Source organism: Blennius ocellaris (genome assembly GCF_963422515.1).
Source record: "Blennius ocellaris genome assembly, chromosome: 12".
NCBI lineage: Eukaryota > Metazoa > Chordata > Actinopteri > Blenniiformes > Blenniidae > Blennius > Blennius ocellaris.
The window spans coordinates 24,673,055-24,690,424 of record NC_137661.1 but is presented as its reverse complement, the minus strand read 5'-3'; the positions used below and the strand labels follow the sequence as shown (position 1 = coordinate 24,690,424).

Genomic DNA, 17,370 nt, shown 5'->3' with positions numbered 1-17,370 from the left:
TGTGGGGCCTCAGTGATTCCCCATCGTGGGAGAAAGCCTGGAAATCACCTGGAGAAGAAAACCTTGAGATGCATATTATCACAGCCCACTTTTTCTTTTTTTTTTTCTCTCTCCACCCTGCAGTTTTATTAAATCCTGCCACACAGAAGGAAGCGTTGAAGGATTGCATGCGGGGTTTTGCTGTTTATTTACTGTAAATACCTGGAGTGAGCGTTGCTCCTGTGTTCAGGAGAACTTCCTCCACTCAGCGCTTTCCCAGGTTTTTCTTTTTTTTCTTTCTTTTTTTATTTATTTATAAAGCATGACGTGACGAAAGGGAACAAAAGAGAAAAATGTGGACAGCCCTTATAAATCATTCGTGTGTGTGTGTGTGTGTGTGTGTGTGTGTGTGTGTGTGTGTGTGTGTGTGTGTGTGTGTGTGTGTGTGTGTGTGTGTGTGTGTGTGTGTGTGTGTGTGTGTGTGTGTGTGTGTGTGTGTGTGTGTGTGTATAAACATAAAAGGATGCAGGGAGGAAGGGAGGGAAGTCCCGCTGCCTTATGAGAGTATTGTTGGGGATATTTGTATAAACTGTGCTGAGAACCAAGCTGGGCTAAGCTCATCACAAGGCTGCTTGGAGAGAACCCCCCCCCCCCACACACACACGCACACACACACACATAAACACACACTTCCCTGCCTCTCGCTCACTCGGTCTCGCTCTCTTGCCCAGTGAAGAGAGGCGGGCCGGTCCTGCAATGGTACGACGGACTTGGAAGTCTTGACGACCCTTGTTTGTGCATGTGACAGTGTGTGTGTATGTGTGTGTGTGTGTGTGTGTGTGTGCTGTGGGAGGCTCGACTGGATGCTGATCGATCTAAAGCCCATCGTACACACTGTTTGACCGAGCGGACGGCAGCAAGATGGGATCAGTGATATGTAAGTGCTGATGGTATCGGCTGTATTACAGCTGTGTGTGTGTGTGTGTGTGTGTGTGTGTGTGTGTGTGTGTGTGTGTGTGTGTGTGTGTGTGTGTGTGTGTGTGTGTGTGTGTGTGTGTGTGTGTGTGTGTGTGTGTGTGTGTGTGTGTGTGTGTGTGTGTGTGTGTGTGTGTTAATGATGATCATAATGTAAAAAGTCTTGTTTGGTGCTGCTTTGCCAGGAATACTGATGGAGATTAGACCTGTTGACACACTAACGCCTCATGAGAAGCAGCCCAGCTATGCAAGAGTGTGTGTGTGTGTGTGTGTGTGTGTGTGTGTGTGTGTGTGTGTGTGTGTGTGTGTGTGTGTGTGTGTGTGTGTTAGGATCCAGGTACGAGTGTGTACAGAGGAAATCGTCGTGATTGTTGCCGTCGGTTCATTTCTCTCACTGTCTAAAGCGATTAATTGTGTTGCTGGTATAGATGAGGGGACGTGTCTGCTTGTTAAAGTTGTTGTTTTATGTCGGTCAGCATGTTTTACGTTTGTTGGTTATTATAGATTATCCCTGGTAATTCTTTTAAAAGCTATAAGAAGTCGGTTGTGTACGTAAAACTCGGGGTGGAATTTAATGGGAAGGGTTCACATGCATGTGTGACGGATTTCATGTGTTTTCACAGCCCAACATTAGAAAATGTGTAGTTTTTCATCATAACATCTATAAAACTTAATGTCCTCAATATTACCTGGATATTCTAATTTGTTTGCGCATTGTTTGACTCAAAACAAATGAGTGTCTTCACTCGTATTCATTTGTCGTGTCCGGCAGACGTGACTGGAAAGTCGAATAAACCGAAAGTAGAAGGACAGTTGTCGGCATGAAACACAAAGGCGACCACATAATGAAAGATACATGACTCTTCATGCAAAATATGAGACATAATGATAAAGAAAAGCTACTGTCATAATTGACTTTATGAGGGCGACATTGAAATGTGAGATAATTTTGAAACAAGGTTCCGTCTCAAGTGAAAATGCATTGTTCTTTTGCGTTTTTTTTTGTTTGTGCCACCAGTTGGTGCTGTTGGCGTCTAGAGAACAATACACCTCAACTCCTTACTGAGGTCAAGGAGTGCATGACCAGTCGCAGCGTTTCCAAGGTGATTGTCGCGGGGTTATCGTGTGGCGAGGCCGTGACATCATTGTTTTTAGAAAAACGTGCGTCTTGCCTCATCCACACCCTCAACGCTGGAGTGGGATTTTCAAAGTTTGTCCCCCCTGGAACTCGCGCCATGCGAACGATTGGCCCAAAAACCATGCGGTTCTTGTCGTGTGGACGGAGCCTCACACTGCAAAAATGCCTCCGAAAAAAAACATACTAAAACGAGAAAATTAATACTTAAAATGAGCAAAACTATCTGCTAACAACTAACAAGAAAATTTTACTTGACAAGATTTTCAAAAATAAGAAAATAATTCTAGCCCCATGTGACCCAGCGTCTTGAAAATAGCATTTTTGGGACTCGAAACAAGTTTTATTTTCATGTATTTTCTTAAAATAAGAAGATTGGGCTTATGAAATGCCAGTTCAGGTCCTTTGATTGCTGGTCGGTCGTCTTAAAATGAGAAAAATGGTTGTTTTAAGCCAAACAGTACTTATAACTAGTTTTTAATACTCAATACCAAGACCATTCTGGCAGATAAGTAATAATCATCTTAAAAGTAGAATAATTTTAGCCGACAATTTTGTTTTAAGCAAAAATGACTTAAAAAATAAGTAATTTTTCATTATATCTTGCCTAGATTTTACTTTTTGCAGCGCAGTTCTTCCCGAATCTCCAAGGTGACGTCAGAAGACTCCACCTCTGTTACGGCTGTTTTTTTTTTTTTTTTCTTGACGCGTCCACGAGGGCCGCACGCCGCCGTGTGGCCGAATTGCGTCATTACAGCCGCCACGCGGCCCCGGTCACGCCTCCAGATTTTTCTGACTACTTGCAGGATCACCTGCTTCTCCTGCTCTCATTTAATTCCGCGGTGGAAGTGTGTTTGCGATGCACTGCCCCCTGCAGTTTGGGAGCGGGAGCCGCTAATGGCACACACGCGTTCCCTCATGCTGATTCCGCGCGTCACGTCCGTGCGTCACGCCGAAACAGCCCTTATGGTGTTCGGGTCTTAGCAGGTTGGCGCGCAAGCCTTTGTCACCATGGCTGGGCAGGGCCGATGTAAATAACCTGTAATAGGCTTTAATCTCCTGCAGAGATTATGACTGGAAGACTAAGTCACACTACAGGCGGAACCAAGGAAACGGCTCGGATACAGGGACACTTGTGGGATCGTAGAAGAGGGTTAGGGTTAAAAATCTGGGAGTGTGTGTGTGTGTGTGTGTGTGTAGCCACGAGCAGAGGCATTGAAGGAAGAAGGCAAGGTGAGATTATGTGGAGCTTGGACTGGAGATGGATCACCGAGGGAAGTGGCAGTACCAGACCCTGGCGCCTCGCTGTCCTTGCTGCGGCAGACATGGACAGTCCTACTCCACCGTTCGGATCTCCATCACCGAGATGGAGTGCTACCACAACTTCCTGCATGTGTGCCAGGGGACCCAGTCACACGCCCCAAAGAGTATGTCGACCCACGTCCTCCGGCCGACCACGCCCCCCCATCGAGTGTCTGTGTTTTGTTATAGTCTTGTTTGTTCGCATTATTATTATTATTATTGATGAAGATGGAGCCTGGTCTTTGATCTTTGATCTTTGATCTTCTGTCAGGATGAGATCAAGACCGAACACATCTCAAACTTGCTGCGACGAGAACAAATGAAGCGACATGCGTCGACTCGTTCGGCACCATTTGTCTCAATAGGCTGTGATTTGCCTCTTCAGCACGTCGACGTTTCTCCTCAGCGCGGCGGCGTCGTCGTTGTCGGTCTTGTGGATGTTTACCGTGTGTGTCATGAGGCGATAATGATATTCTTCACAACGAGGAGTGTGTGTGTGTGTGTTTTTGTGTGTGTGGGGGCAAATGAGAGGGGGGAGACGTGTTTTCATCGGATCCTGTCATTAGACATCCTCTGATTGTTTTCTCGCGCTGACGCCTTTTTCCTGTGAACCAATGGGAAACCGCCCCCTTCCCCCCTCCCCCCCATCCCCTTCACCGAGACCTTGAGGAAAAACTCCACAAAAATAACACAAGCTGTGTTTTTTTTTTCTCACTTGTGTGTGTTTGTGTGTCGCTTCTCGTTTTTGGTTTTTGTTTCAAAACTCGCATAACAAAATTTCATTGCCTCATATGCTCTTAATGTTCCTCACAGTTATTTGTGTCTCAGATAAGAAGCACTTCGAATCACAATGTGATTAAAAGATATCAGCGTTCCACTTCCCCAGAGGCAATAAATGCGCCTCAGCCGGAGAGGAGGGAGCGCCACAGCGACTCGTCGATTATAACGACGATTAATTTTTTTTGTTGTTTCCACGTGAAGGTTTTTCTGTGTGTGTTTATAGTTTGCGTGTTCTTCCTTCATTTGGAGTTAATTGGCGGCACTTAATTGCCCCAAGGTGTGATTGTAAGTGTGTGAGTTTGTCTGTCTCTCTGCTGTTGGAGACTAATGACTCACTGCTGCCACCCGATGCACAAAGTTGGTATTACATTAGTCTTTCAGTCCATTTTCGTCTCCAATCACATAGCGTCAGTTTACCTCCGCCTGCTGTGCGTACTCATCTGAGTCAAAATCCACAACAATACTGACACATGCAAAAAAGGTTTCTTCCCGTCTCCTCCTCCTCCTCCTTCTCCTCCTCCTCCTCCTCCTCTTTCTGTCTTTTTTCCGCCCCGCTCCCCTCCTCCACCTCCTGATAGGCCGCCGGCTGCCCAGAACAGAGCTCCTTTACTCCAGCTGGAGCTGGAAAAACTGACCACAGGCACATGTAACAGCTGAAACTCTCAAAACAGGCTGTGTGTCTGCGCCGCTGGTGTGTGTGTGTGTGTGTGTGTGTGTGCAGAGTGTGTGTGCAATGCGAGAAACGAGAGGGGGTGTAGGCAGGGATCAGTCCGGACCGACGCTGGGGTGATGAGGATGGCGATGAAGGAGACGCTGCTGGCGACAGGCTACCGGCTGGTCCCCTCTGGGTGTGGACACCGCGAGAGGGAAGGGATTTGATGGGATTGCGGAGTTTTTCCGGGGAGAATTCGCATTCAGGAAATGATGAAGAGGGTCAGGCATGTTATTGGTAAAGTCCACACACACACACACACACACACACACACATTAGCAGAGATCCGAGCAGCCGGCTCCACCTCGGAGCTTAAAATTAGTTTTTGAGGCTTCGTGAACAAATTACTAAAAACACAAGGAAGCGACACGCAGTCATAGCGAGAGAAAGAAGTGAATAGAATTTTAATCGTCGCCCTGACAACACTTCACACAAACGGAGAAAACACAAACACAGAAGCTCCGAATTGAGCTGCACTGTCAGTCAATTGTTTTCCACAAGTCGATGGTTCGTTGTTCATGGTCAATGGACTTCAGTAAATTAAATTATAGTTTGGTTTTGTATCAAGAGGAAACACAATTTGCTCCATTTGTTCACTAATTCTCATTTCCGTTATCAAATCGTTTTGGGTTTTTTTTTGGCGAGGGAAACGATAGTCATATCGGAAGCTAATATTAAAACAGATGTTTTATATTTGCTTCTATTGATTTTCTTTGCTGATATTTGAAGTGTTTTACATTGTTGCTTTCACTTCTGCTTTGCACTTTCAAACATACTAATGTAAAGTGCAAGATAAATAAGATGCATTATTATTTTTTATTATATTATATTATATTATATTATATTATATTATATTATTTATTTATTTATTTATTTTTTTTTATTATTTTTTTTTTATTTTTTTTTTTTATTTGTAAGTGAAACTTGACATTCAAAATCCAAATTTTTTAAATTTTTTTGTGTGATTTCCAACTTTGAGCTTTGGGGTGTTTGTGGCTCAGCTCCTCTTCGCTCCGTCTCCATGATTCCCAGTCCACATTCTCCTGGGACTTTTTATTTTTATTTGTGTGGTTTCTTACAAAAACAACATCATTTTGAAACTGTTGCCATGTAAATGCGGAACTTCTCTTGAAACAAATTTAGTTTTTGTTTTTGTGGGCTCTTAATTGTGACCCAATGAAGGAGCACTGTCAATTCAAATTGAAAAACAACCCAGAGGAATACTTTGTTTACGTGCCCCTAGCATTGTTTATGAGTATCATTTTGTTTACTTGCTTTCTGCTAATTTAAGGATGTGGTGTTTTTTTTTTTTTTTTTTTTTTTTAAAGGCTCTGAGACAAAAACACAACAGCAAGTTAGACTGAACAAATGGGGCGGCGCAACATTAAAAGGAAACGATAGTGAGACACACACACACACACACACACACACACACACACACACACACACGCACACACACACTCTTGGTATTTAAGTTTCACCTCCACACGAAGGGCCTCCTGCCCGTGTGTCTGAGTGTTTCCTGGAGCGCCACTCGGCCTCCTCGCCGCCTCTAAAGCCTCTAAAAACAGCCTGTCGGTGTCGGATTTAAGTCGTCACGCGTCACGTCTGCCTGAGACACTCCTCTGCACTTTGATGCTCCGACAATAAAAGGACATTCCTCCCTGCTGAAGCGCCGGGCGGCAGGTTTACGTAACGCAGCTTTCCCGGCGCACGGCGGTACATTAGATCATCCGCTATATGTTGTTTCTTGTTTATTTCGCAGTGATGTGATTGGTTTTTTTTCCCCCCATATTGGCTGCAGGCACATACTGGTGCTTGGTCGCTCTTGGATGACTGATGTTTTTCTGACTTTCTCTATGGTGTTGCCGTGGTCAGGAAGCGCTCCCCGGAGGGGATCTGAAACTGAGCTAATGGTTGTTCACTTTGGAAGAGAAGTGAGATTATTAACTGACGGAAACGAGAATGACAGAGGTCAGACTGTAACCTGTGTTCCGCTGGAATATCGAGAGGAGGAGCAAGATAGTCGGTGCGACACCAGCAACTGAGTCGACCAGAGACTTTTGGACCAGCAGAGTTAGCCTGATGTCGCTAATTAGCTTACCTACTGCAATCCAACACAACTTTATTTGTATAATTTTTGACATTTTAACACACAACAGCCAAAGTTGACCAAAGTGCTTCAAGGTTAAAAATAATAAAACAAACAGTGGGGGAAAAAAAAAAAAAAAGATCTACTTGCGATGTAACGCTGAGCAGTGCTACACGCTACATGCTACATGCTAAACATGATTAAAGTCTGACTGAGGGCCTAAAATTAGCCGCGTCATTGTTTATTGTTTGTGAAAAAAGTAGCAAGGCAAGGAAAAGCAAGGCAAATTTATGTATAGATAACCATTCAAACGCAGGGCAAGTCACGGTGCTTTGCAAAGAAATTAAAGAAATACAGAAAAAGACATAAGAAATAATTGAATTAAAAAAACAAGAGATCTATTAAGATTTCATAAAGTAAGTCAAATCTATTGTTTATTCAAAAACGTGTGCAAATAAGAATGTTTTAATCCTGGTTTTAAAGTGTCGGCAGTCTTCAGGTGTTCAGGAAGTTTGTTCCACAGGTGAGGAGCGTAGCGGCTTATAGTCCGGGAATTACGGTAATTTACTATCTACTCTTATGTACCAACGACATCTGATGCACGCAGCCACCGTAACGGAGAGAGCTGAGTTAATCAAGTTTTAGTTTTACTAAAATAAAAACATAAAAATATGTCTGAGGTTCTAAATGGTAAAAAAAAGAAATCAGACAAGTTTTTATAAAAAAAAAAAAGAGCGATAAATTGCAGCTGCAGACAAATTTTACTTGGTGGAAAGTCACCAAAGTGGCTCTTTTGTTCATAAAGATTTACGACTACTTTAGAAAAGACAGAAAAAGTTTGGACGTTCCCGCTTTCTTTTTTAAAAGTGGGTCCCGGAGCGGTGAATCTTTAAAACGCCGCCTCGGCTTTGACTTGACGAGACGCACATTTGCTGAAAACGATGATGTCAGCGGTTCCAGGAAGCGCCAAAAGTCGCACTCTTTTGCGCTTTGAATCCGCCACGTTGGATGATTTTGTATTTAAATCAGTGATCAGTGAGAGTTTCGGCGACGCATCCTTAGCTTTATTTTGAAACCCCCACCCCCACCCCTCCTCCCAGCATGTCAGCAGACTCATTCAGAACAGAGGTGCATTGATAAGCGCTTCCATTAAAGGCCGTTAGCAGCCGCTGTGCTGTTCGTCTCCTTCTGTTCACTCCCACCAACGCAACTCATCCCGGCCGGACCAAAACAGCGCAGTCGGCGTAAAAAGCCCGTCTTTATTCTCGGCGACAGAGGAAGTTTTGTTCGCCGCAAACTCCGCAGGAAGCTCCCGGCTTCAAGGGAGGGGGGTGATAATCGCCCGACGAGAACAGGCGAAAGTTTAATGTATGGTCATGGATATATATACTCTCTTGTTGTCTGGTCTGAGAACGCTTTGTTCTCCTTCGCTCATACGTGACCTCTGTTCAGGAAAGGAGAGAAATGTCTGCATGTGATTTAGTACGTGGGACGACTGAAGAATACTTTAACATTCCGGAAAGAAAAAAAAAAGCTGATTTTTAGGTCTATGAGGGGAGATTCAGTCTGTATGTTAGTCTAGATTTAGTTTCTTTTATTGGGAAATATTGTAGTTTTAAAGTCACTCTACTCGGATCCACTCGGGGAAAAAAATTGTAAATATTTGTTGACGTCCATCTCTGATGTGTCGTCGGTCCTTTTCTGGAGGAAATTTGCCATTAGACCCGTAGAAACACGCATTTTAAGCGTTTATCTGTGGCGGAACGAACCCGGCCTGTGTCACGGAAACTCCCCAAGATTCCCCGAGGCGAGATCCCGTTTGTTCGCTGCATCTCGCGAGATTCAATGATCACTGTCACAACATTTCAGGCTTGAAGACTCGAGGAATTCTTGTAATTTTCTCTTGTGATTTTAGTTATTTCATCAGTTTTTCAGCTAAACTGGCTGTTTCAGTTGTTTCACCTTTGTTCAGTTGTTTCTGTCGTGGAGATTCGATAATTCTCGTCAATGTGGGATGCGAATTAAATACAAATAAAAAAAAAACCCAGTTTATTTATCGCTGGTGAACTCGTCAACACTGCTTGAAGCCTGGTAATGGTTACGATCCCTTTCATGAAGGTTTAGACTGAACTACCTTAAGTCTTGGTTATAAAAAAAAGAGTATTTCTCCTGAACTAAAACAATCCCTGGTGGGCTGTTTGCATTTTTTTTTGTTTTGTTCAGACGATCATTATCATTCAGGCGGCTTGATTATGTGCCATTTTAATGTCGTTTACACACTTTTCTCCCCCAGCTTAAACTCTGTGACGGTGAAAATCACAGTGTTTTTATATAATCAACATTAACGTGATTGAAATATACCGAGGGTCCCGCAGCCCTTCCACAAAATACAAAACAAGTCTTTATTTTAATTTTGTTTTTATTTTTTACCTTTAATTCAAAACCAAAAGTGGTCTAAGCCTGTGTTTGTGAAAACTTCAGGACTGAGCAGGGTGGAGTTTCTTTACTGCTGCCTGCATGGACAGTTTGACTCTGGAGAGTTGTTTCATCATCATCATCATCATCATCATCATCATCATCATCATCATCAGTGAGAGTTTAAAAGCAGTGAGGAAGATTGTGGTGAGGGTTTGGGTGCGATGGCGTCGCGCCCGGCGGCTTTTAGTCCTCAGACTCTGCGGCCGTTCACACGACAACGATTTCAAGTGAATGCGCAAAACTGTCGTTGCACTTTTGGCGTCTGTTTCCATGACGATGATGCTCGGAGGCCAGGGAAAAAAATTATATATATATATATATATATTTTTTTTTTTTTTTTGGTTATTGGTGGGGAGGGGGAACGGCTTCCAATATGAAACCTATTGAAAACGCTCTGACTCCGTCTCCATGGAAACGGGGGGAAACCCATAATGACAATCCCACTTCTGTCCATAAAAAATGTCTGGGAATCGCTTTCAAATATCCAGCTATTTACTAAAAATGTCCCCCTCTGGACGATTTTTGAAAAAATAACATCGTTCACATCAGATCTTTCTAATTATTATTATTATTTTTTTTACAATTATACAAACGTACGTAAAGAAAGGACTTCCTGTTCTCGAGCGCTTGTTCTCGAGTTTGTGAACGTAAATGCAAGCGAGCCAAAAAGCTTAACAAAAACTTGTAGCCTGGTTTATGTGTCAACAAAAAGCCCCAAAACATTGAATTTTAAACACATTAAAGACATAAATCAAACTTTCCTTTGTTTTTAATGGGATTCGATGACTTCACGGCTTTTGCAAATCATCTCAGACGACACGATACGATTATTGTTCAGTCGTTTTGATCGATGAATTCCCGTCAAGTTGAACAACTGATTTTGTAATTTTCTCGGTTACATTTTCAGTTCATCTTTACTGTGCGAGTCACGGCTGTTATTCATCGTTAAAGAGCATTTATCACTGGTTGAGGATAGTTTTTCATGGACTTCACTGACATTTTTGTTGTTGTTGTTTTGTGTGTGTGTGTCTCCTTGCAGATGAGATCATGCAGCAGGAGATCAGGCCCCTGCTGGCTGTGGACATCATAGAGCAGCTTCATCGCCAGTTTGCCTTGCTCTCAGGTAAACAGCAAAACATCCAATTGTTTTGGTTTTGTTTCTCTCCCTGCACAAGAAGTTGTGATTGGTAGAACATTTAACCCTGGTTGTGATGGATTTTAAAGTTATACACCAGAAACATATATTATTCAGAATAACTAACAGCAGGTACTTTGTGTTTAGTGGAAATGTTGAAGGAAACAAGAGGCTGATTTGTTTGAAGTTTTCAGCAACGAGGTCAAAGACATAAATATTCACAGTTCAGGAGAAGATCTGTAGTAAACTTTTCACTCGGCTGTGAGGAAGAAGTGGAGACAAGCTGTTAAAGTGTCGTTTCTGCTTAAAAAAAAAAAATCCTGCGGTACCTGAAGGCATCATTTCATCACCACAGTGTTTTCAATTCATCACTTCTGAGCTAGAAGCCACATGACTGCTGGATGGAGGGATGATTGATAGAAGGATGGATGGTTGGATTGATGGATGGGTGGATGATTGATAGAATGATAGATGATGGTTAGATAGATAGATAAAGGGAGGTGGAGGGAGCTGGAGGGAGGTGAAGGGAGATGGAGGGAGATGGAGGGAGGTGGAGGGAGGTGGAGGGAGCTGGAGGGAGGTGAAGGGAGGTGAAGGGAGATGGAGGGAGATGGAGGGAGATGGAGGGAGGTGGAGGGAGCTGGAGGGAGGTGGAGGGAGGTGGAGGGAGGTGGAGGGAGCAGGAGGGAGCTGGAGGGAGCTGAAGGGAGATGGAGGGAGGTGAAGGGAGGTGGAGGGAGGTGGAGGGAGCAGGAGGGAGGTGGAGGGAGGTGGAGGGAGTTAAAGCACATTCCGGTCTGTGCTGTAAAAATTAAAAAAAGAGCAGCTTTACATTGAGGACTTGCTGGTTGGTGAGTCTGGAGGCCTGCAGCTGGGGGTGGAGGTGGTGGTGTAGCGGGGGGGGGGGGGGGGGGGGGGGTCACGGGGTTCAGACCGGAGCTTCCGTGCCCTCAGACTTTCCAGATGTGCTGTGACACAGCAGCCTGTGTGGTTGGACGGGAATGCCTCTCATTCCTTTTCCCCGGCCGTCTCACAACAACAGCCGAAATGAGCGGTTTTTAAAAAAAAGATGCTTTCGCAGCGTTTCAGGCCTCCAGAGTTACACAACCTCAACACAGGCCTGGTTTATAGCCTCAGAGTGTGTGTGTGTGTGTGTGTGTGTGTGTGTGTGTGTGTGTGTGTGTGTGTGTGTGTGTGTGTGTGTGTGTGTGTGTGTGTGTGTGTGTGTGTGTGTGTGTGTGTGTGTGTGTGTGTGTGTGTGTGTGTGTGTGTGTGTGTGTGTGTGTGCTTCACTTATTTATAAACAGGGTTGTTGTGGATTAATTTCGATTAATCACGATTAATATATTGCATTTTTCTCTTAATCATATTTCATTTTCTCTGAGCAAGCGGACTGAAGAAAGAAGGAATCATTTCTGTACTGAGCGTCTTTATGAAACATATCAACAAAACTTCTCTCTATTCTTATTTTTTTTTTTCACTTTTTATTTATCTTTTTTTTCTTCAGTTTAACATGGAACACAATCTGAGGCAAGATTAGTGATGCAAAACGCCAACAAACAAAAAAAAAATTATTTAAACAATAAAAAAAGTATTTAAAAAAAATGTAATTTCAAATGTTTTTTAAATCAAATGTAAAAATATAAAAAAAATAAAGAAATAAAAAAATTCTCTTTTCAAAACAACCATTTATCCACATTAATGTTTCAAGTTGTTTGCAAAGTTGCTGCAACTGAGAACAGTCAGCAGAATCCTGATTCACGTGGGATTTTAATCTGAAAGGGCTTTGGTGGAAAGAAAACTCCTTCCTGCAGCGTGTGTATAAAATATTATGTCACTGGACTGTTTAGTCTCGAGGTTTTGTTTTTACCTCGTTGCAGTTGCTTCTGTCACTTCCAGAGGAATTGCCCATTTGCACGCGCACACAAAAATTAAACTCAACTCGAGGCCGCCATCGTGTGGCGATTTTAAAGAGGTGCGACATAAATAAATACAAACAAACTTTTAAATGTAGGTTTAAAAAAAAAAAAAAAAAAAAGATTTTCCAACTGCTGTAAAAGCCACTGTTTTAATCATCGCAATCAAACTTCACAATAATATTTTATTTCTTTTTTTCCTCCTAGAATCTTAAGGATTAATGTGATTTGTTTGACGGTGTCGCTGCAGACTTTATTGTTGGTTGGGAATCGGCGTCACAACTGTAAGATCACCTGGAGGAGAGTCAAATCAGACTGTTTTTTTTTTCTTTTGCAGGAGGAAGAGGGAAAGATGGCGCCCCCATCATCGTTTTCCCCGAGTTCTCAGGCTTCAGTGAAGTGCCTGAGGAAGACTTCCTCAACGTGGTCACCTACCTGACCAGCATCCCCAGGTGCACACACACACACACACACACACACACACACACACACAAGCGCACGTGCGCAAGAATTTACTTCGTGTCAATGTCATTAGAAATTTCACCCTATTTTTGTTTTTTTTTAATGAATATGAATGAACTTGTTCTGGAGCCTCACGTGGCTCCCTGAAGCTTTTAGAATATTTATTTTGAAATTAACATTTATTTTCATTTTTCTTTCTTTTTTTTAATATATTCCACACTGTTTAAAAAAAAAAAAAGGCAAAAAAAAGCAAAATAAGGTAAAACGGGTAAAAGAGCCCCCCAAAAAAATTGAGAAAAATGGAAGAAAGAAAAGAAGAGAAAGGAAGAAGTGGGAACAATAAAGAAAAAGGGGGAAATGGATTAAAAAAAAGGGGGGAAAGCAGAAAAACAAAAAAAATGGAAATGAAAAATAGAAAATAAAGGAGAAATTAAGAAAAAAAAATGCGTTTAAAAAAATCCTAGTATGGCTAAAACTGCTTAAACTCTTAGGAAACACAGAGCAGCGATGTATATAAAAAAAATAGTGAAAGAGGGAATATTCCTAAAAAAACAAATTGGCCACAACAAACTAAAAATATAATAAAATACATCTAAATTGTAGCTGTGACACTTCATTGTGTTCAGTTTCTTTTCCCTTTATTTCAGATAATAATGTTTTGCGGCTGCAGACACATTTTATTTGACGGGATCTTGTGAGAACGGCTCTTTTGATAAAGGTTCCAGACCTCTGGTTTAACTGAGGCGATCGTACGTCGTTGCCGTGAAGGAGGTTCTTAAAGTGCTTTCCGGGCGTCTTCCTCCGTCTCATGTCTCCTCTCTGCCTCCCGCCTCCAGCCTGGACGCCGCCAGCATCGGCTTCATCATCATCATCGACCGGCGGAAAGACAAATGGAGCTCCGTGAAGGCGTCGCTGTCCCGCATCGCCGTGAGTCTCCCTGCAAACGCCATCATGTGTGGAGCTCAGCGATTCTATGATTATTGATTAATTTTGACATAATGAATGAATGCATGAGATCTAAAAAAAATTATTTTTTTTACAAGAAATAAATAAAGAAAATCTGAGTAAGAAAAGTTAGTTTTTCTACATGTGAAACAAATAATTTTTATAACTTATAATGCAAAAACAAACAGTAACTTTCAAAATAAAGAAAAAAAACAAAAAGCAATACAGTTAAATATAACTGTTACATTAAACTACAGTAAAATGATTATTATTGACCTGGTATTTCTTTTTCAGAAGCTTTGTGGAAAGTCTCATAGAAAAATTTATAAATAATAATAATAATACTAACACTACTACTAGATTTAGAGATTCAGATTCAGATTGAAGAAGAAGATTGAGTAAGAAAAAGTGTGTTTTACTGTGGAAACAAAAACATGTGAAACTTATAATGCAAAAACAAACAGTAACTTTCAAAATAAAGAAAAAAAACAAAAAACAATGCAGTTAAATACAACTGTTACATTAAACTACAACAAAATTATTATTATTGACCTGGGATTATTTTCAGAAGCTTTGTGGAAAGTCTCATAGAAAATGGTGATGGAGAAGTTTTTGAAAAGGAAGAATGTGAACCAGGATCTCAGCTCTTCATCCATCAGGTCCAGGTTTCACACTGAGGGAGTCACAATTAAAAAAAAAAAGAAACTGGGAAATACTTTTTTTCTGTATTTATTTGATTCCTGTTGATAAAACTTTGATGAGAATGACTTTATATTGTTCATATCGGCTACAGAGTTTCACATTTTAACATTTTCGGGTGGTGGTGGTGGTGTGCCTCCAGATTTTTCCAAAGAAAAAAAGTGTGCCTCGGCTCAGAAAAGGTTGACAAACAGTGATATAGTGTGTACCTCCTGCACGGTGCTCCGCAGGGGGCCTTCCCAGGGAACCTCCAGCTGGTGCTGGTGCTCCGACCGTCCAGGTTCTTCCAGAGGGCCATCGCTGACATCGGCATCAAGCTGCACAAAGACGACTTCAAAATGAAGGTACTGGATTAGTATGAAACGTCCCTATTCTCACAGCAATTATACTAATAATAAAAAAAAAAAAAAAACTGGGTAATGTGAGTTATTGTGGAGTAGATTTTCCCGAAAAGCTGAAAAGCGCCTCGTCGTCTTGCAGACGGTGATGCTGAACTCGCTGTCGGACCTCCACGGCTACGTGGAGAAGTGTCAGCTGACCCGGGAGCTGGGGGGGAGTCTGGAGTACTGCCACAGCCAGTGGATCCACCACCGCACCGTGAGTAGGCTGAACCCCGCTTCTCACCGCGGAGGGGAAAACCCTGCGTCAGGCTGAAGTGAGCTTCAAGATGAATGAACCTGTTGGGAACAGCTGAGGTGAAGCATGGAGACGTCTGCGACTGGGGCGTCTTCTTCAGTTCCAAATTCATTCAGAACTAGAATTTTAAATAGTTTTTTTTAATTAATTCACTCCAGACACGGCAAAACCACATTTTATATATATATATATATATATATATATATATATATATATATATATATATATATATATATATATATATATATACACACAAATATTTATAGATAGATAGATAGATAGATAGATAGATAGATAGATAGATAGGTTAATTATCAATATAATGCTCTAGGAAATATAATATTTATTTTGTGTATACATCTTCATACATCTTCATAAAAAAAAATTAAAAAAAATAATATATATATATATATACACACACACACATATATACACATATACATTATAATTTTTTTATGAAGATGTATACACAAAATAAATATTATATTTCCTAGAGCATTATATTGATAATTAACCTATCTATCTATCTATCTATCTATCTATCTATCTATCTATCTATCTATCTATCTATCTATCTATGTACCGTTTTAATCTATATATTTACATCTCTACACACACACACACACACACACACACACACACACACACACACACACACACACACACACACACACACACACACACAATTGTAATAGGATAGGAAAAATTTTTTTATTACAAGTTACCAACAAAATGACCAGCGTTTTCTCCATTATCACGTCAGTACCTTTAGTAATAAAGTAATAAAGAGTTAATAAACCAAGGTAATAGCTCTCGGAGAGTGTGCAGACTGAACCTGTCCTCCGCCGGCAGAGAAGACGAGTCTCTCCTGCTCTCCGCCCCCTCAGGCCATCGAGAACTTTGCCCTGACGGTGAAAACCACGGCGCAGATGCTGCAGAAGTTCGGCACAGACCTGGCGGAGACGGAGCTGCCGAACGACGTCCAGTGCACCAAAGACCTGCTCACAGCGCACACAGACAAACACAACAACCTCAAGGTGCGCACACACACACACACACACACACACACACACACACACACACACACACACACACACACACACACACACACACACACACACACACACACACACACACACACACGTGACAGAATGACAGGTCCAACCCGAGCTTAGTTAAACCAGATCTAGCAGATGGATGCATTCGTCATATACACAAGTTTACTTTCTGCTTCCCTCTGAACCAGGACGAGCTGAAGTTGGCGGTGAAGCAGGGCACCACCCTGTTCAGCTGCATCAAGGAGCAAGCGGCAAAGTCGGAGAACCACCAGCTGAACCCCGACGAGATGGAGAACCAGACCACGGTGGAGAGGTGGGCGGTCACGCCACCTTTTGTCGGCCGCCGCCAGCAAGTGAAGCCCTGACGCCCGTGTGTGTCGCCCCGTGTTTCAGGCTCCTGGCCCAGCTGGACGAGACGGAGAACGCCTTCGAGCAGTTCTGGTGTAAGCACCACCTGAAGCTGGAGCAGTGCCTGCAGCTACGTCACTTTGAGCAGGACTTCAGAGAGGTTTGTCTTTCTGTCTGATATCACGCGGCGCCCAGAGGAAGGGGGAGCCGCACTGCCTCCTGCTGGTAGATGGGTAGAACTGTAGAAAGCCGCTGCTCCGGGGTGTCCAACATGCGGCCCGGGGGCCAGAACAGGCCCACCAGACGATCTAATACGGCCCGCCAGGGGATTTTTGAAGTGTGAAGTATTAAAATTAAAACTGACAGAGGCTGATCTAAAAGAACTCGATCGGCAAAAATGACATTCAAAACCACCGTTGGTCAGAATTTGACTCCCAACATTCATGCATCTGTGGAGGACAAATAGCGCAACACCTTTCACAATAAAACAATGAGTCCAACTTATGTGAAATGATACTTTAGACACGTAAACTCAAAACAATTTCCAGATGATGACATTGTTTTAATCCCGAATATGATATCCAGATACAGGTGACTGAGGTTTTTTTTTTTGCAAATATAATAATATCTGATTTCCTTTATTTTTCCTTTATGTATATTTCAGAATAGACTGGCAAATTCTTGCAGTTACAAAAGAATCAAAAGAAGGAAAGACTCC

General features: G+C 42.3%; 1 protein-coding gene across 4 annotated transcripts in view; it reads left to right on the top strand.

Annotated features, from left to right (window-relative positions):
* Window positions 1–787: 787 nt before the first annotated feature.
* The window catches only part of mcf2l2 (MCF.2 cell line derived transforming sequence-like 2), a 50,141-nt gene continuing 33,558 nt past the window's right edge, over window positions 788–17,370 (top strand). For 3 of the 4 annotated variants that reach the window (XM_080505747.1, XM_080505749.1, XM_080505746.1), the window contains exons 1-9: window positions 4,906–5,120; window positions 10,493–10,576; window positions 12,842–12,956; window positions 13,803–13,893; window positions 14,841–14,954; window positions 15,091–15,207; window positions 16,134–16,283; window positions 16,493–16,617; window positions 16,698–16,812. In XM_080505747.1, the coding sequence (XP_080361873.1) occupies window positions 5,093–5,120; window positions 10,493–10,576; window positions 12,842–12,956; window positions 13,803–13,893; window positions 14,841–14,954; window positions 15,091–15,207; window positions 16,134–16,283; window positions 16,493–16,617; window positions 16,698–16,812 (939 nt within the window). In that variant the 5' untranslated portion in view covers window positions 4,906–5,092. Of the gene's footprint in view, window positions 917–4,905; window positions 5,121–10,492; window positions 10,577–12,841; window positions 12,957–13,802; window positions 13,894–14,840; window positions 14,955–15,090; window positions 15,208–16,133; window positions 16,284–16,492; window positions 16,618–16,697; window positions 16,813–17,370 lie in introns of those variants that run through there. The other variant, XM_080505748.1, reaches the window with a different exon arrangement.